The sequence below is a fragment of the Scomber scombrus genome, chromosome 13, assembly GCF_963691925.1.
Source record: "Scomber scombrus chromosome 13, fScoSco1.1, whole genome shotgun sequence".
Lineage (NCBI taxonomy): Eukaryota > Metazoa > Chordata > Actinopteri > Scombriformes > Scombridae > Scomber > Scomber scombrus.
Genome location: NC_084982.1, coordinates 5,554,789 through 5,577,904, shown reverse-complemented (window position 1 = coordinate 5,577,904; position 23,116 = coordinate 5,554,789). Strand labels below are relative to the sequence as shown.

General features: G+C 39.5%; 2 protein-coding genes across 3 annotated transcripts in view; both read left to right on the top strand.

Moving 5' to 3' along the window:
* parp4 (poly (ADP-ribose) polymerase family, member 4) overlaps positions 1–6,067 on the top strand; it is a 30,977-nt gene extending 24,910 nt beyond the window's left edge. Inside the window, exons 33-37 of the mRNA XM_062431705.1 lie at positions 195–1,138; positions 1,467–1,536; positions 2,714–2,816; positions 3,241–3,373; positions 3,826–6,067. Of these exons, the coding sequence (XP_062287689.1) occupies positions 195–1,138; positions 1,467–1,536; positions 2,714–2,816; positions 3,241–3,373; positions 3,826–4,033 (1,458 nt within the window). The 3' untranslated portion in view covers positions 4,034–6,067. The remainder of the gene's footprint in view (positions 1–194; positions 1,139–1,466; positions 1,537–2,713; positions 2,817–3,240; positions 3,374–3,825) is intronic.
* Positions 6,068–10,143: 4,076 nt separating this feature from the next.
* On the top strand, positions 10,144–18,400 carry LOC133992984 (CD209 antigen-like protein C). Of its 2 annotated transcripts, XM_062431793.1 has the most exons (7): positions 10,144–10,252; positions 10,348–10,449; positions 10,876–10,980; positions 11,588–11,692; positions 15,474–15,616; positions 16,488–16,591; positions 17,408–18,400. In XM_062431793.1, exons 1-7 carry the CDS (start codon positions 10,183–10,185, stop codon positions 17,568–17,570), a joined length of 792 nt encoding a protein of 263 aa, XP_062287777.1. In that variant the 5' UTR covers positions 10,144–10,182; the 3' UTR covers positions 17,571–18,400. The 2 variants fall into 2 exon arrangements, with proteins under 2 accessions (XP_062287777.1, XP_062287778.1); XM_062431794.1 differs by lacking the exon at positions 10,876–10,980.
* The last annotated feature ends 4,716 nt before the right edge of the window (positions 18,401–23,116 follow it).

The window sequence follows — 23,116 nt, the reverse complement described above, 5'->3', positions numbered from 1 at the left end:
TCCAGCACTTCTTTGCTCTGGTAAATTATTCTAACTGTAGTGAAAGCTAGTATAGGGTTTGTTAACAGCGAGGTTCGCTCTAAAAACAGATTTGGCCATTATCCTGCACTTTATGAGGAAGTTGTGTTAAGACAAATGTGATTACATTTGTGAATAATTAGATTGTTTACTTCAACATTTCTCTCCTTTTGCAGGACGAGTCAATGATATTCACAGATTATGCACCGTCTCTGGAATATCAGGCAGATTTTCTTTGTGCAGAAAGAAAGGGCTCTTACCATCCTCCTCCTCGTCCTCCTCCTCCTCTTCCTCCTCACGCTCCCCCTCAGTTCAAATCTTTATTTTCCCAAACCCAACAATTCGCAACTGCACATCCACCTCCACGTCCGCCTTCTTCAATTCGGCGTCCATTACTCTCATTAGATTCTCATGATCTTTCTCCTCCTCCTCCTCCTCACGCTCCCCCTCAGTTCAGATCTGTATTGTCCCAACCCCAACAATTCGCAACTGCACATCCACCTCCACCTCCGCCTTCTTCAATTTGTCGTCCATTACTCTCATTAGATTCTCATGATCTTTCTCCTTCTCCTGCATTTGAATATCTCAGTGGGAGCACAAGGATACCCACTATCAGCCCTAAAATGTCACATACTGACATAATGGAGTTTTCCCCTGAGCCTTTGGAATGCACATCTGCGCGTGTACCTGCTCGAGATAATTGGTTTCCAAGACAAGACGCAAGCTTCTCTCTTGGTCAGACCGAACCTAATTCTGTAGTTCATGGACAGCCAGAGGGGCTTTCTGTTCCGATCAGTCACGTAGGATTTGGAGGGGGATCGCCTTTGATGGGAAGGTCCGGCTTTAAGGGATTGGAAGACTCATACCAAGTTCAAAGGCGAACTGTTGGTAAACCAAGAAGAGGGTGGACTGAGTCGATGTCGCAAGAACACACTCCACCAATGGATCTCACTGTCAGGGAAAGAGTAAGCCAGAGTAAACCTCTCAAAGAAATGTTTCCTTTAAGGGGGCGCACTGTAAAAAGCAGATCATGCTATCGGCAACCTGTGTGTCACTCAGCAGTGTCTTCAGGCAAGGAGCCTCTTTTGCGCCTGTCTTCTTCAGGTCGTAGGTCCTACTTGTGAGTCTCAAAACAATTATTCATTTTTTGGATATGCTTCATTTGAGTAAATCAAGATAATTATTTTAAACACAATTGTTGTTGCCAAAATATATTAGTTTTTTAAATGATGGCCAGGGTGTGATACAGACTAGATCATCTCTTTATTAATTGTTGTATGCATATATGCCTCTACAATTATGCAGGTGAAAAGGAAAAGTCAGCATAAAAGTGTGTTTATCTACAGGATATTTACCTGTCTGAACATATGTGTTTTATTCATATATAACGACTATCACGTTATTGTCAATATCACTAACCCTGTCCTACTGTGATCATGTTGTTTCAGGAGGAGCGTGCCCATTGATCCTGAAAACCTGAAGCTCAAATGGACAAAGATTTTCCAGATTCAGCATTCAGTAAGATATGTTCAAATGTCATTGGGTGTGTCACCAAGGAACAGATCAGTTTTAGATCTTATCGGTTTACAATATGTAGTTTTTGTCATGCCTGCTTTTCATACAGCTCATTACCAACCGTACCAAGGTTCTGGAGCTGTCACCTATGATTTATCCAATTCCAATCCTTTGTTTTTGTAACCCATTAATCTCTGGGACTTCTGGCTGTCACAAAAGCCCCTTCCCCTCTCTTTCCAGTGTCAGTAACACATATAGATGGCTTGCATCCATAATCACAGCCACTTTGGTGTATAAAGGCAGTTGCTTTCATTCTGTTGTAGCAACATTTCTGTTAGGTTCTGCCACAGTTTGAAAACTAAAATCACAATTTTTTTATGGTTATTTTCATTAAAGACTTACTTACTGTTACTTTTCTTTCAGTCCAACATAGAGAGCATTTTTAGTTGCATTTTAGACGTCCGTCACTTGCACTTCTTACAGAATAGAAACGCTTCCATTTTATTACATTTATCAACCTAAGAGACACACGTCACAACAGGACTCCCAACATTTTGTTATACTCTGAGTCTATTTTATATATGTGTTTTTCACTTACAAAACAATACATTGATTGAGCACGGTTCCCATTCTGTCTGTGAGCTGTATGTTTCACTACAAGCAGATTTCCCTCACTTTTTACTGTGGGGAGGGAAATAAAATCAACAAATCAATACATACAAACACTGATTTCATCCCGTGGAGTGGACACGCAAACTATTTTAGTTTAGTCAATTTCTATTATCTATACTTGGGCCGAGATGCAGAACACAGCTCAGAGTCGGTGTGGGTTGAATGGATAGAGTGTCTTCTGCTCACGTCTCACTTTCTATGTGGATTCCAAATTGGCAACTAATTTCAGTCCATTATACAGAACGTGTAACATATTAAAATTGCATTACATTCATTTAGCAGAAGCAACAAGAACTGCATTCACCTTCAGTATAGGTTTTTTGGCAGGTAAAAAATATATGGATACACACATGTATGTATACATTGATTTGCAGTTGGATTTTTTTGACCTACTGTTTTCATATTATCCAACCATACTCGCTCCTACTAAGAATCCACAGTGAAATGAGACATGCTGTATATATTATACATTGTACATTATACAGTGATGTTGGTTTATGTGTTGCAGGAGGGCTACTGGGAGTTAACCCCAGAACTGGGGCAATTGATGAATGTCAACCTAGACTTGTTTGCCAACGTGTTCCTGAAAAACAAGGGCATCCAGTCTCTAGGTGAGCATTTTCTGAACCTGTTTCAGGCCTTCAGAATTGGAATAGCTTTATTTCTGATCATACTGACTAATTCAAACTTCTTGCTGGGACTAGGATATAAGGATGAAGCAGTAATGACAGATACATTCACACAATTTGCTCAAGTAGAACTACCATAATGAAAAATAGCCATATTACAAGTTGAATTTAATATTTTACTTAATAGCAAATTAATACAAGCACTAAGTCCCTGAAAACCTACAGTATTTTCTCAATCAGCTTCCTATTATTATCTATGAGCTCCTATATGAACACGCCATTTTCTGCTCAGTGACTGCCTTTAGCAACTGGTAAAGATATCTTATCCAAAGTCTGAGCTGTTTGTCTGTCCATCTGGCCAGTTCCCACCAATGTTAAAACATCCATGAATGTGTTTGTGATCTAGGTGTGAAAGCCCATGCTGACATCCTGAGGCTGGTGGCGACCCTTCTGGTTCTGCAGATGATGAGGGTGGAGAAGCTGGAGGAAGGAAAACTGCTCCGCACGCTTTTCCGCCTGAACGACTCCTCACAGCCCAGGTCTGTCCAAAAAGAAACAACAACAAGAAAAGTGGAATTAAATTGAAATTATTCATTTTTCTGGTACTTGTAGAGACATGTCAGCTGAGTCATGATGGTACAAAAACAATGATGTCTCTGCCATGCTCATGTTAGGTTTAAGTAGAATCACATATGGGTTACAACCTACAAAGGAATTTAAAAAGTCATTAAAATACAACAAAACAAGAAATGCAGAAACAAACAAAAAGGAAGAGGAACTCATCTTTAAGAGGAACCAATTCATCCCTGACATGACCTTTAATTGTCCAATGCCCTTTACAGTGCTGCTTGCCTTGTATAACCTACTCTACTTATTTGTGAAAGTATCACAATTTATTTTAAGTTTCTTATCCTGATTATTTTTGTAAGCCTAGCTGTCACTATTCCCTTAGTGCCTTACTCTTTTAGTAATGACTGACTATTTCTTCCAGGCCTGAGCAGTGGGAGGAAGTGAAGAGGGCGGTGGACTGGGTTCGCTGGGCCGACTGGCAGTACCCATGCGTCTACAGCCGGCTGGAGATTGGTTTGAGTTGGGAATCCTGCACTCGTCAGCTGCTGGGCTATGAAGGCCTCCCTCCCTTCTCACCTCTCAGTGATCTGAAACTGCAGCAGACCCCTGCACCTCTGCTAGTACTCTGAGCAGGCCAAAAATACATGAAGAGAGGATAGTGTTAAAGAAATTCACAACAGATTGCCTTTTTGAGCAGATGAGATAATCTTTTAGATTTATTTGTACATGCATGTACATTTCTTTGCCTTATGTAGAGTATTCTGAACTATCAGTTTTGTGCAGTTGCACTATTTCTGAAACAAACAACCTGTTTTCCTTAGTATTGGATCTTTGTTTCTCCAACTTTCTCTGAATGTTCACATAACAGTAGTTATGGAAACACTTCACAGATTTTCTGGAAATTCACTTATTAAATGTATGCTACCTTTGGATGGAAGCCTGGCTTGTGATAGAGTGGCAGGGTGGAGAGAAGGATCATGATAAGTAGCAGTGTGTTACTGGTGTTGGTTTATTGATGTGTTACAGCCTTGTGCTGTCAACTCTTTACATTGTGTTATGCTTTCATTTTTGTGGCGCAGTCTTTTCTGTTTAATTAGAGCTGGACAATGCTGCAGCGTCACCCATCAGCTGATGAGTGATTTCCCTCCTTGTCCTACCTTTATTCTTCATCCTCAACTGGTCCTCCCCATCCTCCTCGCCGGCCCCAGCCACCAATCTCAAGCTTGCACTGTCAATTGTCCGAACTGATAAAAGTCACTCAGTGCAAACACCTGGGGTGGCTGTGATTTGATTTGAGCAGCCTCCTTGATGTGGTGTTAACTCAGTTATCCTGTAATAGTTAACCCTGCTGTTAGCTTCAATCTTGTGTGTGAAACGTGTTGTATGGTTAACTGGCTGAGGCACTGGATTAACAGCTCTGGGACTGTTTAAGGTAACAATTGAAATAAATTAGTAGTATCAAAATTTCTCCTGTCAAACAATACCTGCAATCGATCCTTTTTACACCCAGAGCTAGAAAATGACTATTTGACTTTCTACTGATTTTTGAGCATTTTGTATTTAATAAATATGAATAATTTGAAGACTTTCAAAATCAAGTCATTTAGATGGGGAGGAGTGGTGGCATTTTAGGCAATGTAATGCTTCTATTCACATGATGGGTATTGAATGTGCTCGATTAGAATCAGTATCACTTTAAGGGTACTTGGATTGGTACTGGTATCATAATCTTTTAAGCAATACCAAGCCCCACTGGTTTGTGATTGTTTGTGTTATACTTCTGTTTTCACAGGTAACAATAGTGACTTTGTTTTGGCATTAGTGAATTAGTAGGTGATCTTTGGGACTTGGAAGCAGCATTTTGTACCTGCAGCCCTTACCTTTGTTTCTTGCCTCAGTTGTTGACTATTTGGTGTTTATGTTCGAGTTGTAAGTTTTCAACCTCTTATTGTGATCCTAAACAACCCTAAATAAATGACTGACTACACCAGTGTAGGAGGTAATTTACACACATAATGTTGGATCTGTAAAATAACTTTCTGCCACCAAGTTGGCATGTTTAAGCATCTACAACTAGTTGTATTTACATGAACAAAGACAAGTACTAACGCGTAGTATCTGTGCTAATGCCCATTATATAAGTTATAGTACAGTGGTGTGAAACATATGGCCTGCGGACCAGAACCGGCCTGCCAAGGGATCCAATCATTCCCACTGGATAACTTTGCAAAGTATGGAAATTGTAAAAGTAGTTCCAATTTTTCAATGAAATGTATCGCTATTTTCACTTGCCGTTCACACTTAAGACTTCTGATCTTCCTGTGGGCATCCATTCATAAAAAAAATAGACTTGCAACTTGATTCAGATTTCGAGGAAAAATTGGCCTCGGTGGGCTTGGACACATTTTATCAGTATCTCTTTCAGGGTACCCAAAATTTTGTGCATGATTGGGACGACTTTGTGAATAAGCTTTTTTTATTAGAGGAAAGTGTGATCAAATCATAGCATTTTGTGTAGCAGAATGATGTTTTATTGAGTGTCACTTGCCCTTTGTTATGGTGGTGGCTGCTATTGCTTTTGTGTCTGTAACCATAAACACAATTCAAATCTTTTAAAATGTTTAAGTGTATAAAGTATTTTGTCTTGTGCTTCATAAATTAAATCCTGCAGTAAATCCCTTGGTTTTGGCTTCTGTTTTTTGCTCAATGGCACTCTTGGTCTACTGGTTTAAAGACTTTCCCATTTTCACAACACTCATGCTTTTAGGCCTCTCATGAAACATATCAAAAGGGATTCTAAGGGATCAAAATATAGTTATTTATACCTCATGGGTCTGTAACTCCATTATACTGGATGGTCAATCAGTGGCACAATGTTTTAGATTCTAGTTTCTTCACAACATTCATGCCGTGTGGTGTGGAAAGTCAGACAAGCACCATAATTCACCCTGTGAAGGACATGAATGTCTACCAAACTTGTTCTGATCCATCTATGCCAAAAAAGTAATTATGGTGCTATAGGGGAAAGTCAGGGTCTCACCAAACACATTAGGATTTATTGTTCGGAAACAATGATGTCTATACAAAGGTATGTGCCAATCCAGCTTGTAGTTGTTGAGATATTTCACATGTGAAACAATACCGGTGACACTACAGTATATGTGAAAGGAACAGTAGTTTATCCATCCAAACAGAACAGCAAGGCTCATGGTTGCCTGAGAATGTGACAAACTGGTTCAAGGAATATGACAACGAAGGAGTGGAGGCTCTTAGCCATGTCTTTCACAGTTCTGTTTTTCAGGGTGAAGGCTACCATGACGTCAGGGTCTTGGAAATGTTCAATGGTAGTTGCGTCACAGGTATTGAGGCCCCCACTCCGTGAGGAAGTTGTGTGCCTACATAGCAGCTGTCGTTTGTAATCGTTCTGGTTGTCGATAGTACCACATACTATCATCGCATCAGCCGTGGCGCCTCAACTCACCCCCGTAACCAATGCCCTGCTCTTCTTGAGTTCGAGAAACGTGTGGTCCTTTTGTTATCCTCACCCCTCTTTCACTCGCAGTTCAAGGCGGGGTGTGAAAGTGTTTGTTCACTTACTGATGCTCTGCACGCTTGATGGTGTCTCGTCCGCGGGCTCAGGAATGCGTTTGCAGTGGCTGGCGTGTATCCAGGTGGCCCGTTCACTGCTGTTTCTGTGGTGAGGAAGATTTGGAAAGGTCTGTTCCACCTGCGTGCTTTCCAACTCTTTCTTTTCAGAACTGAGAGAACCCCAAGAACATTTTTTTTTATATTCTTTTAGGGTAGGGTGACCAGACGCCCCCGATTTCCGGGGACAGTCCCCGTTTTGGGTGACCTGTCCCCGGTCAAAGCTGTCCCCGAAAATGTCCCCGATTTTGACACTGAATGGGTGAAAAATGCGCGCAGACTCAAACACCAGTTATTACGGTAGCCATTTAACGCATCGCCAGAGAAGACGTCATATGACGTACAGACGTTATCAGGACGTATGACCAGACGCAGCAGCGTCAACAACAACAATCTAGAGGCGGGAAAAAGGAAAGAAAAGTAGACCAGCGGTCATAAATGGTATGTTGTGTATGAACTTATTTATTTTGTGTGAATTGGCAGTAGACTTGGCTGTGTGTGTGTGTGTGTGTGTGTGTGTGAGAGAGAAGTGATGTAACGTTAAAGTAAGTTGTTTATCTGAATTGAAGACCTAACGTAATGTTATAAAAGTCAGTGGACGTTAACATAATGACAATGTTTTCATATCTGTCATTAGTGACGCTGTAACGTTAACGTTAGCATGAGATTACCAGGTGATGACATTGTATGTGGCTCTGTTTTGGAAGAGGGGGAGGTGGAAGACTGCTTTGGTAGCATATGATTTTCCTGTATGCATAGGGACATGAGACTCTGTTAAAATAATAAATTAATTAATAATAAGTCAATGGTTGATAGTTGCGTGTGTTAGGCTAACTTCTGTATTTTGTGTCGGGCTGTGTGGGTAACTAATGACTGTAGTTATAAATGCAGACCATCTGATTAGCTGATGCCCTTGATGCCCTGAGTCATGTATAATATTAATATACTCATATGTTTTGACTTGGTAATTATTATTAATTACATCTTGATGATATTTACTAGCTACTGGTCTGGCAGCTGTCTTTGCACATGACACTTAACTTTGGAAGAGAGATGTTTTTTCTAAAGTATTCTACATTTGTGTTTTTGACACTGCTGTGCGCTACTGATACATGATATTTGTGGGTGCTGTTATTTTGATTTATTAACCAGGTCCTTTTGTGTAATAAAAGCTGGTTAAAATACATGAAAAAGTACATTTTTTATTTCATAATGATAATATTTAATGATTTTTCACCGCCGAATTGAAAATGTCCCCGATTTTCATTTCAGAAATCTGGTCACCTTATTTTAGGGTGACTACTCAACATCAGTCCAGGGACAGCAGATGTAAAATAGCCTTTTTTGCTAAGTCTGGCATGTTTACATTTGTTAGAATGTTTTATTAATGTGCATTGTCCCTGATCATTAAACCTTTAAATAAAATAAATAAATCCATAAATATACACTATATACATATATATGCCAAAAATATATACAATCAGAAATGTAAGAAGAGCAGAAAGCAACAATAATAATATAATGCAAATAAAATAGAGAATAAATATTTTCAATAGCACAAATCCTTCTTACACAAATGGGAAAACACACTGAAGGAAATCTAATTATTACACTATTGCACTTAGAACAGCAAACACACTGTTTAAATGACACAACAGCCAACTAAAGCTTGACCCTTCTGGCCTTCCTTCATGCAAAATCGTCAATGATGTCATCACATGAAATCTGCTCCCCTATTTTGTGATTGATTCTAAGACTAAACCAATTCACCTTGGAGGTGCACAGATTCGTTTTGTAGCGTTTTTTTCCCACCCAGAGGCCTCATTGCATGTTTTTATCCATGGTCCCAAGTCCTCCCACCTTTTATTTTTGGGTTTGACCAGTGAAACGTGGGGGTTGGATTGTGCTATCCTGAACAGAGTTTGAAAAGATGGGTAAGACTGACACAGCACATTGATTACGTGTCCAGTATAACCAGTTTAGTTTGAGTGTGTGTCTGTCCTGATCTGTCCGATACCACGTTTCCTCAAACTCACTGTCTGCTCCCTGCGAGATGTGAGAAGTGCAGTGGAGACTTTGTGATGTCATGATGTCAGTGTGTGTGTCTTTAGTGAGTGTCTTGGCCTCCTGTATCAGTGTGTTGTTGACAGAGTTGAGTGCAGTGTCTGGAATCTTCCACTGATAAGCATACATTAGGTCTTCCCTACCATATCTGACAAAGGAATTTGTTAGGGGAATTTTTATCACAGAATACATTGGGAAGTGGAAACCAAAACAAGTAAACAAAAAAAATAAACCAAAACCAAAACCAATACAATTTTCACAAATTCTTTTTTCTGTTGAATGGCTTGTGAGATAAGTTGTTGCTTGCTGTGTGTGTTTATTTCTGTTGTGTTTTGCATGTCAGTGGATGCATTTCTACTTATCTGCTGTGTGGAGTGATCTGCCGTCTCAGCCCTTGCGTCATAACCAGATGATAAGAAGAAAAAATTAAATTAGTTTTAGATTTTTAGTTGCTTCTTCTCTTTAGGTGGATTTGTAATTCATTGCTGAAGAGTTGTAAAAATAAAGTTTAGACTTTTCCCTTAAAGTCTGCGAGGGAACACCATGACACAAAATCAAATCATGAGGATTAAGTCAACAATCCACAACTAGTATGAATAATTTCTCAATTTACCCTATAACTATCACATTATATCATTCATCCCAGACATCTTCCATAAACACCTATACTCACAAACTCCATAGGATATTTATTTCTAAGAACGTATCAGAAAACTATCAAGAAATGAAAATTACATTTGCATAAATGATTTTCATCACCACTGAAAGTTGTGACTTCCTCAATTTGAAAAGAATGGAGACACTGAAACGAGTACACAATGTATCTTCTCCAGTTCATGTTCCAGTTCAAAGCAATTGACTTTTAGACATATGTATTTGTTCCTGTGGCAACATGAATAAATGCAAATTATTGCTGAGCAAACTATTTCAATTTCCTCTGAAAGTTGTGATTTCCTCAAATTAAAAAACCTGAGAGTATAAAACCAGGAGACAGTGTCACCTTCTACAGTACATGTACAGTAGCCAATCCTGCAAAGCTAACCTACTAGATAATAGTTGCTCTTGAACAATGGAGGATATCTATACCAATGTTGAAAAAAAGAAACCTGTTGACACAACACTTTCAACAAATCAGACAGGTAAGAATGTTCAGTCAGACAGAGATGTTGACAGATTGAGTTGTGAGTAGTATGTTTTAATCTGTTATTAATCCTGTTCACTGGTCTTTGTTCAGGTCCGAGGAGTTCAGAGAGGAGATTTCATGGAGCTGTTGTTCTCTGTCTGGGGCTGCTGAGTGTTTTCCTGCTGGCTGGACTCATCGGCCTCGGTGTCTACTGTGAGTCTTTTCATAAGTTAACATCAGAGTTAACTTGTTAATTTCAGGAGCATTATTCTACTTTGAAAGATAAACATGTTTTACCAAAACATTTATTTGACACCCTGGCTTGTGTTGGTCCTCCATCTTGACTATTTTCAACCTTTTCCTTTTCTTGTTGTTTTCCTTAAATCACATTTTAATCAGTATTAAATCAGTATTATTATAAAGACAGGATCTAACTTGTCTTTTTACTGATGTAAGCTGCAAGAACTTGATTAAGTTTAACTTTGATTGGAGGTATTTCATAGATTGCATCATGGACTTGACTGATGCACATCTTTTTTATAACTAAGAAATGTTTTGATTCAAAACAAATTTTAGTTCATATGATTGATTGCTTAATGTATTTTGTGTTTAAGAAACATGTATCTTGATATATTTCAGACCATTATGTGAACCATGGTTTAACTGAAGAGAGAGACCTGCTGAATGCCAACCTCACTGAAACTACTGAGGAGCTACACCAGCTTCAGAATTCATCTGAGCAGAGTGAGTCCTTGTGTTTGTGAGTAATGAACAGCTGTTTCTTAACATGCAGGTCACTTTTTGTCATTTTTTTGGATGGCTCACAGAATTGAATTTGACTGCATTGTATGACTGCTGCAAACATTAGTAGTAGTAGTAGTACTAGTAATTTATAACGGTTCTTATTAACTATTTTCCAAAAATAATGCAAATAAAAATAAATAAATAACAATAAGGCGTTCAATCAAAAGGAAAACAAAACATATTACATTCATTTTGAACTGCATTTCACCCAGTAACATTTATTCAGAAGTTTTACTCTTAATCACTGTTGTTGACTAATTGAAGTCACTTCAACTAGATTTTTTTACACAGGTTAAAATGAATTATTTTATTAATTATTTTGTTAGTAAATATTCCATGCATAATATAGTTGTATACATTTTATGAGACATAAGTTTCAAGTTATAATGTGATACTGAAGCATTTTTATTTTTCTGGCATGGCAGCAATACGTTCCCGTAGAAAGATAAACCTGTTTTACCAAAATATTTATTTTGACACCCTGGTTTGTGTTGGTACTGCTTCAGGTATTTTGTGTTTAAGAAACATTTATCTTGATATATTTCAGACAGTGATGTGATCCGTGGTTTAACTGAAGAGAGAGACCTGCTGAATGCCAACCTCACTGAAACTACTGAGGAGCTACACCAGCTTCGGAATTTGTCTAAGCAGAGTAAGTCTTTGTCTCTTTCTTAACATGCAGGTCAGGACTCACCACAGTGTTGTGTATTTAATCTATGACTCAGAAAACATGCTCAAATAACACTTATATAGCAATTAATAATGTCTTTATGTTTTCTTTGTTTATTTGATGAAATTTAAAGTGTTAGCTCAGATGTGTTGAATTTATGTAAAATGATCAATCAAAGCAGTAACACAACAAGGAAGGTCTCAAAATTAAAATGAGGTAATGAAACTGAAAAGAGGGAGAGACAGAAATGTGTGTGTGTGTGTGTTTGTGCAATCTTAAACATTTTTGAACGACTCGCTGAACTCCTGAACTATAGCCTCAGTCTTCCTTGTGGTCATCTGTTCTATCCGCTTTATTTTGTCACTGGGCCCAGCCTCCAATCACCAGCCTGCCCAGCCCTTCACACAAGATTACAAAAACCACTTTGAGCAAATGCCAGGGACGGCTGTGATTTAACCTGAGCATTCCACCTCTATGTCACAGCTATAAAAAGGAATGTAAGAAAGCAGAACACAAATGGAAACAATCCAGTGTACGTTATGATATCATGAAGGAATTACTATTAAACTGGATGCTAGAACACTTTTTTTTTTCTGAACCAGAGCCACATTACTATCAGTTCTCCACACACAGTTTCCTCATTTCCTCACAAATAGTAGTTTCAAGTTATAAAGTAATAGGTTATCATGTTATAATGCAATATTAAAACTTTCACGTTATAATGTGAAGCGTGTTTCATTTTCATGGTATAACATGAAACACATACACCAGGGGCCAATCCAAGAGTTAAAGATCTAGGGATAAACCCAGAGCACCCAGAGCCAGGGCCAATTTTTTATTTTTTTTTGGATGGTTTACTTGCACAGAATTGAATTTGACTGCATTTTTTGACTGCTGCAAACATTAGCAGTAGTAGTAATTTATTTCAGTCCTATTTTCCAAAAAGAATGCACATAAAATAAATAAATAACAATAAGGCATTAAATCAGAAGGAAAACAAAAAGATATTACATTCATTATGAACTACATTTCACCCAGTAACATGTCTTCAGAAGAGTGAAACCACTCTTAATCACTGTTGTGGACTAATTGAAGTCACTTCAACTAGATTTTTTTACACAGGTTAAAATGAATTCTTAAACTGTTTTAGTAAATAATATAGTTCTATACATTTTATGTGACATTAAATAAAAATAAAAACATTTAAGGAGTGATGAGAGTGATAATATCTACAGTTTGACTTGACTGATGAAAATATTTTATAATTGTGGAGAAAAACAAAAATGTTTTTATTTGATTCAAAAATTGAAATTTTAGTTCACATCATTGATTGCTTCAGGTATTTTGTGTTTAAGAAACATGTATCTTGATATATTTCAGACCGTGATGTGATCCGTAGTTTAACTGAAGAGAGAGACCTGCTGAGTGCCAACCTCACTGAAACTACTAAGGAACTACACCGGCTTCAGTGTTTGTCTAAGCAGAGTAAGTCTTTGTCTGTGTGTTTACTGAACAGCTGTTTCTTAACATGCAGGTCAGGACTCACCACAGTTTCATGTATCGAACTTATGAATCAAAAGTTATGGTCAAATAACACTTATATCCTACAATCTATATTTAATGTCAGTTTACTTTGTCCCAGTATCTTTATTACAACCTTTTAATTTATTTAAATGTAAATGTATGTATTTATGGGGCACTTATATCTGAGTAAGCTAACCAACATCATTTGGTCATTTTGTCTATAATCACTGGCATAAAATGTAACAATATGAGGTGTAAATGTCTTTGTGTTTATTTTTTGTTTAATTTGTTTAGGTGAAATTTAAAGTGTTAGGTCAGATGTGTCAAACTTGTGTAAAATGACATCAAAGCAGTAACACAACCAGACAGGTCTCAATATTAAAATGAGGTAATGAAACTGAAAAGAGGAAGAGACAGAAATAGAGTGTGTGTGTGTGTGTGTGTGTGTGTGTGTGTGTGTGTGTGTGTGTGTGTGTGTGTGTGTGTGTGTGTGTGTGTGTGTGTGTGTGTGTGTGTGTGTGTGTGTGTGTGTGTGTGTGTTTGTTTGTTTGTTTGTTTGTTTGTGTGTGTGTGTATGTGTCTTATCACATTACAACGTGAAAGTTTCAGTGTGGCATTAAAACATTAAATTGTATCACATTATAACATGAAACTAATAGTTGGCTATGAGCAGAGGTGGAATCGTAGTGATCCATTTTCCTGCTCACTGATTTCTCTTTTAATGTTATCCTCCTTTACACTGGCTGTCACAATCAGCGCCTTTGTGTGACCACCTGGCAATTGTGCAAATGGAAAACACTGGGGTTTAAAAAGACAAAGAATTTTTGGGGGGTGTAGATTTTGCCTCTGTATTTGAAAATAGGTGCATCCAAAGTACTGATATGGTGAATTAAAAATGAATTCATAACTTTGTTTATAGTTGTATGCACGCAGCATATAAACCAGAGGTGTGCTTGTCTATGGGAGCTTTTTGGCGAGGGTTTTTGGGCACTTGACCTTTGAGGGCTTCTAAAATCCAGTATTGAAAAAGTTGTTCAGAACTTTTGTGCAGCAGGGTGTGCTAAGTCAGCTATTTAAGTTTGAAGCCGCCACTATGAACTCCCTCGGACAAGGTGTCATTTGTAGGAGGCCAAAAATTGCACATGTAACGGAAAATTGTGCACTTCCTGTTTGATGTAGGTCAGGGGTGTCAGCGCGTGATTTGTGGGTCTTGATAAGACAAAAAATGTAGTTTTGGTTTGATCTCTTTACGACATTCCTATCAGGAGAAGTGAACGTTTTAGTGTTTCTAGATTCCTCTGGAGTCCTGCCCTCTTGCCTTCCGGCTCGGTCCCTAACTATATAATAGCATAGTTCTCTAAACTTTCATAGCATGGTACTCTCCTCTAGTTTCATTGAGTTGTATTACTCCAGTCTGGAAAAACATACAAAGAAACATACAAAAAAACTAATATCAATACAATGTCCAAGAAAGTTATTAACAGAATATTAAGAAAACCTCATCATAACAATCACACTCAGTTTGTGAGAAAACATCTCAAATCCAGGTCTTCATTAAATCCATGTGGTGATAATGTGTTCAGTTTATGAATCCAAAATGCTTTAAAAGATTTAATGAATAATGAGACCATAATCATTAAGCCAGTGGATAAGGGTGAAATAGTAGTTAAAATACTGAGGACTTCATCATAGAAATGAAAGACTATGTAGTATTGTTTAAAGTATGTTGTGATTGGAGAGACAAGCTTTTTGCTGGCCTACTTTGAAAAGCATTTTATATAAAGGGGGGCATCTGCTGGCCAAACCTTGAATCTGAGCTCATGATCAAACAGTGAGTCAAACTAGCTACAAATGAAAGTGAATGTAGTCATCTTTATAACAATGTTTCTTTGTAGTTATAGTATCCCATCTCAAACATCTGGGGACACAGAAAGACTGAGCTCAAATAAACACATACAGTTTGTTATCATTTATCAAACTAAAACTGATGCCATCAAAATCATTTGAAAGATGTGATTATCAATCACTTGCTTAAAATAATCTAAACACTTTGGAAATGCTCCTTAGTTGGTAGAATATCAACAAGTCAATCCTGGTCACATGTTATGTAATTCACAGTAGGAGTCATTTACTAAAATATGGTGAACCAATTCTGAGCTTAATAAGCATGTTTTAACCCTCATACTGTGGAATTGGACAGAATTGCTTCTTGTTTAATATCTAATGTTGTGTGTTACAGATCAAACTTGTCCTGCAGGATGGAAGTTGTTCAGCTGTTCCTGTTATCTCCTCTCCAGTGAGAGTGGTTCCTGGTCAACAGGCAGACAGGACTGCAGAGAGAAAGGAGCAGATCTGGGGGTTATAGACAGCCTTGAAAAACAGGTACACAGTGTTTGTTATATATTTGCACTTTTTTAAATACTAATTTGTGAATTCATTCATTATTTCATGTATTTAAGATGATCATGGATAATTGTTGTCACCTTGAAAATTAATGATTCAAGTTCTTTGAATGACCTTGTGCTACTTTGTTGCATGTCTTTCTGGTATTTCATTCCATCCTCAGCAAGCTAGCTAACATTCTTTTAACATTTCACTGTGTTTTAAATAAACTCCAGAATCAGTCACTCATATGCTACAAGTATTTAATCAGTACAGATCTGTGTATCAGTTAAAGACCGTCTGTGGAAGTCAAACAGAGACAACAGAGATTCTGTAAACAGTAATTTATGCAAAATTGAATGAAATGAATTTCTTTTTTAAAGATTTATTTTGCAGTACAGTAGTAGCATAGAGGCAGACAGGAAACTGGAAGAGAGAGAGGGGAACGACCTGCAGCAAAGGTCCCTTGCTGGATTTGAACCAGCAATATGTGACACACGCTTTAACCACTGAACTATCCAAGCACTCCTACATTTATTTTCTTAATGATAAAAGTATTGGTTTGTGTTTTTAGTTTATTCATGTGTACAAATTATAAGACAACAAAACCCCATAATGCATTAAAGCAGTAAAGAATTATTGTGCAGGTGGACTCTGTTTTAAACGCCTCTCACCCCCTCCGGCCAAATAAAAAGATAATGATGATGATGAGGATGACGATGATTTTTGTTGTTGTTATTGAAATAATAAAACAGCTGAATTGATTCTTATCAAATATGTTCAGAGTAATCATATGTAAACTGCTTATATAGTGTTGTTCAAACAAAAATATAAATACTATGCCTTTCTTTTCTTTCTTTTTTGAAAACAGGAGTTCTTCTCTACTTTCAACGAAGAAGCAACTTGGATTGGTTTGACTGACAGAGACACAGAGGGAACCTGGAAATGGATTGATGGAACACCGCTGACTTTAAGGTTTGGCTTCAGATTGGTTGTTTATTGACAACACTGTCACAACCTGGCTTTAAAGCCATGACAAAAATAGTGAGGGAGATGCAGGCTACAGGCAAATGATAAAAACAACACAAACTAAAGAAACCATGGGATGTGGACATCAGTCAAATTGGTGTTGAGTGTGTGTGTGTGTGTGTGTGTGCATCAGTGTAGAATGTAAAAAAAAAAAAAAGAATGGATGAACGCATAACTACAAATGCACTGGGGAGATGAGAGAGAGAGAGCCAGGCCAGGAGGGCAGCCTCCTATAAGATGGGAGCATCAGGCCCAGATGTTTTTAAGACTCTACCCTCCAGATACCTGCTGCACAAAGAAGCTTTTCTGGTTAAATCACCAGTGAAAAAGACGAGAAACAGTGGCAAAAAATCATCTGCATCTGAGACAGGATTTCTGGTCCACAGTCAAGTTTCACACTTCACCAAACTGTCACAATTCAATTTACTTTTCAATTATGGACTAATCTGGTATGTTTTGATCATGTATGCAATGACAAAGCATTTTGAATTTGACACAACTTTGATTTACCCATCTAGCTGTTGACTAAAATGGTTTTAGTCTATGAGTCAGCCACAAAATTGACTGAATCTTTTAACTTTAATTGAAATCAGACTCAGTGATGTTTGTGAAGAAATATTGTTTTCGAGGTAGAGAAGAAGAGAAGAAGAAGAGTTATAATGACCAGAATGAGGCACAATCAGTTTTCCTATGTTTCAGTGATGGACTGTGTTCATGTCAGAGATTAACAGTGTCACGTTTCTCTTGTTCACTAACCTGTAGCTACTGGGGGACAGATCAGCCTGATAATGGAGGTGGAGATCCACAGTGGGGTGAAGAGGACTGTGTACATATCAGGGCTGGCACTCAAACTGTAGAAAACTGGAATGATCTGTCGTGTGGTGCTTCTCTGCAGTGGATCTGTGAGAAAAATGCTGATGTGTAATATGTAAAAATACTTTTACAAAGTAAGCTATGATTTTGCAAAAGCTCTTTGATTCTGTCCTGCCTTTTTAAAGCGATTCCTATATTTAAATGAGATGTTTACAACTCTTGCGAGAAAAGCTTCACATACATTTCCAATGTTCCAAACAACTAAAACAAGCACACGGAGATTAATGAAAACCTTTATTTTGATTAATGTCTTAGCTAAAGATTTGATAATTGAAAGGTGCAAAAATCCTAAGTGAGAACTCTTCTCATGGCATGCCTTTTTTTAAAGCAATTTCTATATTTAAATGAGATATTTAAAACACTTGCCAGAAAAGCTTCATAAATCAATTTCCAATGTTCCAAACAATAAAAAGAAGCACACGGACTCCACCAAAATCATAACATTACAAAATGCAACATATTAATAAAAACCTTTACTATCTTAGCTAAAGATTTCATGATAGTTGAAAGCTGCAAAAATCCTGATTGATAGTAATACAAATGTTGCTTAATTGTGTCTTACTATATCATCAAGTGACATATTCCTGAAAATTTTTTAAATGAAAATGTGTTCAGCAGCTTGCAGATCTCTTTAACAGAGTTCATCAACGTTTGTGAATTTTACTTGATAATTAGTGGTTTCACTCAGGAAACATTTGCTGTTGAGAGAAAGGTATCAAATGATTTTAGATCAAATTCAAACCAAAACTATTCAACAGATAAATCAGGAAATTCATATCAGCACTGCACTGGAGTCAGATGTTTGTCCTTTGTAATGATGGTAGTTGATACTGGTTGTGGCTTTTTATGTAATCATGACAACAATTAAAATCTTTATAAACAATCAAAGTTTCATTATGTTTCTTCTATCATCATTAATACAGAAAACCCTGTTCTACTGGGATGTGAGAGGTCAGCTACAAATGGGGATTTCATTCATTTAAAAGTGAACTTGGTTAAAAGATGATTTGTTTTCTCATATTGTATTCAAAAGGCAGTTCAGTTCAGACAGGAAGACCATCTTTTTTGTATGCTCACGTCATAGTTTTATTTCTCATCCCTCAGTCATTCTAATCCTCTCTCTGCTCAAATTGATCTCTCTCAAAGCCAATCATTTCCTTGCTGTCATTTCTGTGCCACCAATTAAGATGTCGGCTGTTCACATCACCTGGTCACATCTAACCAACTCCCCATCACCACCCAGTCTTCAGCTTCATCAGTGGATCACTTCATTAACCTCATCAGCCTGATCAATCTCAGCAGAAGTCAGATTGAAGTCAATTGTCAAGTCAACCTAACCAGTCAAGGCAGATGGCCGCTCACCTAGAGCCCAGTTCTGCCTGAGGTTTCTTCCTGTTAAAGGGGAGTTTTTCCTTACTGCTGTTACCAAGTGCTTGCTCATGTGGGAATGTTGGGTCTCTTTAAGCTCAATTTCCTGGTTGTTTCTTGTAGACTGTACTCCCATTTTGGTAACACTTTACTTGAAGGTATCATAAGAGTGACTTGACACTGTCATAACTGTTACATGACAGTCATGAACGTGTCATAAACATTATGTCAATGTCATAAACGTTTATGACTGTTGTCATTAAGTGTCATTCGGTTTTTGTAATGACAAGTTGACATTGTTTGGGTTGTCTTGATTATTATGACAACTAGATCTTAAATTTGTTTGGGATGTCCTTATCATGACAACCATCCATCCATCCATCTTCTTTCCGCTTATCCGGGGTCGGGTCGCGGGGGCAGCAGCCTAAGCAGGGAAACCAAGACTTCCCTCTCCCCAGCCACTTCGTCCAGCTCTTCCCGGGGGATCCCGAGGCGTTCCCAGGCCAGCCGAGAGACATAGTCTCTCCCCGGGGTCTCCTACTGGTGGGACGTGCCCTGAACACCTCACCAGGGAGGCGTCCGGGAGGCATCCTAACTAGATGCCCGAGCCACCTCATCTGGCTCTTCTCAACGCGGAGGAGCAGCGGGTCTACTCCGAGCTCCTCCCGGATGACCGAGCTTCTCACCCTATCTCTAAGGGAGAGCCCAGCCACCCTACGGAGGAAGCTCATTTCGACCGCTTGTACCCGCAATCTCGTTCTTTGGGTCACTACCCAAAGCTCATGACCATAGGTGAGGGTAGGAACGAATATCGACTGGTAAATCGAGAGCTTTGCCTTTCGGCTCAGCTCCCTCTTCACCACGACGGATCTGTGCAGAGTCCTCATTACTGCAGATGCCGCACCGATACGCCTGTCGATCTCCCGCTGCATCCTTCCCTCACTCGTGAACAAGATTCCGAGGTACTTGAACTCCTCCACTTGGGGCAGGATCTCATCCCCGACCCGGAGAGTGCAATCCACCCTTTTCCGGCTGAGGACCATGGACTCGGATTTGGAGGTGCTGATTCTCATTCCGGCCGCTTCACACTCGGCGGCGAACCGATGCAGTGAGAGTTGGAGGTCACGGTCTTATGAAGCCAACGGGACCACATCATCTGCAAAAAGCAGTGACCCAATCCTGAGGTCACCAAACCGGAACCCCTCAACGCCCTGGCTGTGCCTAGAAATACTGTCCATAAAGATTATGAACAGGATCGGTGACAAAGGGCAGCCCTGGCGGAGTCCAACCCCCACCGGAAACGAGTCCAACTTACTACCAGCTATGCGGACCAAGCTCTGACACCGGTCGTACAGGGATCGGATGGCCCGTATCAGGGGGTCCAATACCCCATACTCCCGGAGAACCCCCAACAGGACCCCCCGAGGGACACGGTCGAATGCCTTTTCCAAGTCCACAAAGCACATGTGGACTGGTTGGGCAAACTCCCATGCACCCTCAAGGATCCTGCAGAGGGTGTAGAGCTGGTCCACAGTTCCACGACCCGGGCGAAAACCACATTGCTCTTCCTGAATCTGAGGTTCGACTATCCGACGGACCCTCCTCTCCAGTACCCCTGAATAGACCTTACCAGGGAGGGTGAGAAGTGTGATCCCCCTATAGTTGGAACACACCCTCCGGTCCCCCTATTTAAAAAGAGGGACCACCACCCGTGTTTGCCAATCCAGAGGCACTGCCCCTGATGTCCACGCGATGTTGCAGAGTCATGTCAACCATGACAGCCCCACAACATCCAGGGCCTTGAGGAACTCCGGGCGGATCTCATCTACCCCCAGGGCCCTGCCACCGAGGAGCTTTTTGACCACCTCAGTGACCTCAGCCCCAGAGATAGGAGAGCCCACACCCGAGTCCCCAGGGCCTGCTTCCTTACCGGAAGGCGTGTCGGTGGGATTGAGGAGGTCTTCGAAGTATTCCTTCCACCGATCCACGACGTCCCGAGTCGAGGTCAGCAGGGCACCGTCCCCACCATACACAGTGTTGAGGGTGCACTGCTTCCCCCTCTGGTGGGGGGGGGAGCAGTGGAGCTAGGCTTCACAAACTGTGTTTCAAGATTTCTGTGTCTGGATTTAACATTTTTTAGCGTCTGAAAATCTCCGCCGGGTTACGTAACCCGGCGATTACGTAACCGGTAACCAATAGCACGGTTACGCACCGGAGCATAAACCCGCCCCTGCTGCTGTAGAGGTATAAACACATTCAGCGCACACTGCTACTACAGTCTACAGTTAGCCAGTTAGCTGAGTTAGCCGCCGAGCTAACCGCTGAGTTAGCCACTGAGCTAGCCATCGAGTTAGCCACCGAGCTAGCCGCCGAGTTATCAGCTGAGTTAGCCGCCGAGCTAGCAGCTGAGTTAGCAGCAGAAAGCTCTCAGGCCTAGCGTCCATGTTTCTGGTAGAGGTGGTGACTTTGATTGACAGGTGACACTTGGTAGGGGGCGGGGTTTCAGCGAACTCGGCGGCCACTCCCACAGCGTTTGGGAGAAGAGAAATAGGCAGACTTTTAACAACTTTGAAGCCTAATTTCATATATTTGGCAATTTTTTTAATCATTCAAATTTTGCAGGGTGGTTAACAACACACTTTTCTGTGGTATGTCAAACTCAGAACACATATTTATTTTTACTTTACACAGACTTTAATGACAACAGTCATAAACATTTATGACATTGACATAATGTTTATGACACATTCATGACTATGTCAAGTAACAGCTATGACAGTGTCATGTCACTCTTATGACGATACCTTCAAGTAAAGTGTTACCCACATTTTTTAGCATACAGTCAAATACATATTGCTGAGTTCACCCAACTTAAAATATGCACACATTCAGCCAACTCTAAAGCTCTTTAGTTGGTTCAGTGAGGTTGGCATGCAGCAGGTCTCTCTCTTCAGACCAGAGCTGTTCACAAGTCATTTTTTACAAGTCCAAGTCAAGTCTCAAGTCTTTGAGCTAGAGTCCAAGTCAAGTCTCAAGTCTTTGATGGTCAAGTCCAAGTCAAGTCTCAAGTCTCTGGTCAAGAGTCCGAGTCAAGTCTCAAGTCTCTCGCCAACACTAATTCAAATTCAAATTCTGACCTTAGAGCTGTACAATCTTTCATCCTTATCAGTTAGCCTTGCGAGCACCTGCCCATGTCTGTTTTTGTGGTGTGCTGTCACTGAAGTTTGTATGTAAGTATCTGTTTGTATGTTGAGATGCCCTCTCCTGAAACTGTTACCAAATTTACCTTCGGCTATTACCTTGACCTAGACCTTGATATAGGACAGTATGAAAATGTATCAATTGTAGGTTCACTATAGAGAATCTACTGCAATGTGATGTGAAGAAACATACACTAAGAATTATTTCAATTCCATAACTGTATGTTCTTCAACAAAAAAATAATTATTTTAACAATGTTGTAAAATACAACAAAATGAACAAAACATGAACATCACAGAAACTGCAGTACAAACACATGTTCATTATTTTTTTCTCCAAGCTGCCTTTTATCTGCTGCTTAACACAACACACAGCAGGGAATGTGTGGGGATATTATAAAAATATATATATATATAATGACCATAGTTAACGCAACGTTGTGTTTTTTTAATAATTAGTAGCGGAGCCACTAAGTAAGTGGCACTAAGCATAATAAGAGTTGCGGTGGTTTCCTGTCTGAGCTTTCAAAATAAAACCTTTGCTATTGTGCGCTACTTATTATTATTAACAAACAAATTTGGGGCTTGTCAATTACGGGAGAAATGACGGGAGGGCGGCGGGAGATGGTTTCGAAATATGGGAGAACCAGGGAAAAACGGGAGTGTGAAGGCATTGTATCCAAACGTAATGATCTAAGGCACTCCTGCTGAACTTATCGCACTCGCCAATGTCAATGTCTGATACTGAAGATGCGCGCTTCACACATGGCGCATGCGCGTGGCATGACGTTGGTGTTTACATCTATCTCAGAGCCAGAGATCATACAAAAAGATGAATGACAGATAAATAATGAGAATAATAATAATAACATGAAATAAAGGTTGTTCGCGAGTCTCGAGCCTCGAGTCGAAGTCAAGTCTGAAGTCTTTTGAGGTCGAGTCCAAGTCGAGTCTGAAGTCACAGTTTAGTGAGACTTAAGTGCAACTCGAGTCCGAGTCGCGAGTCTGAGTCCCCAGCTCTGCCTTCTAC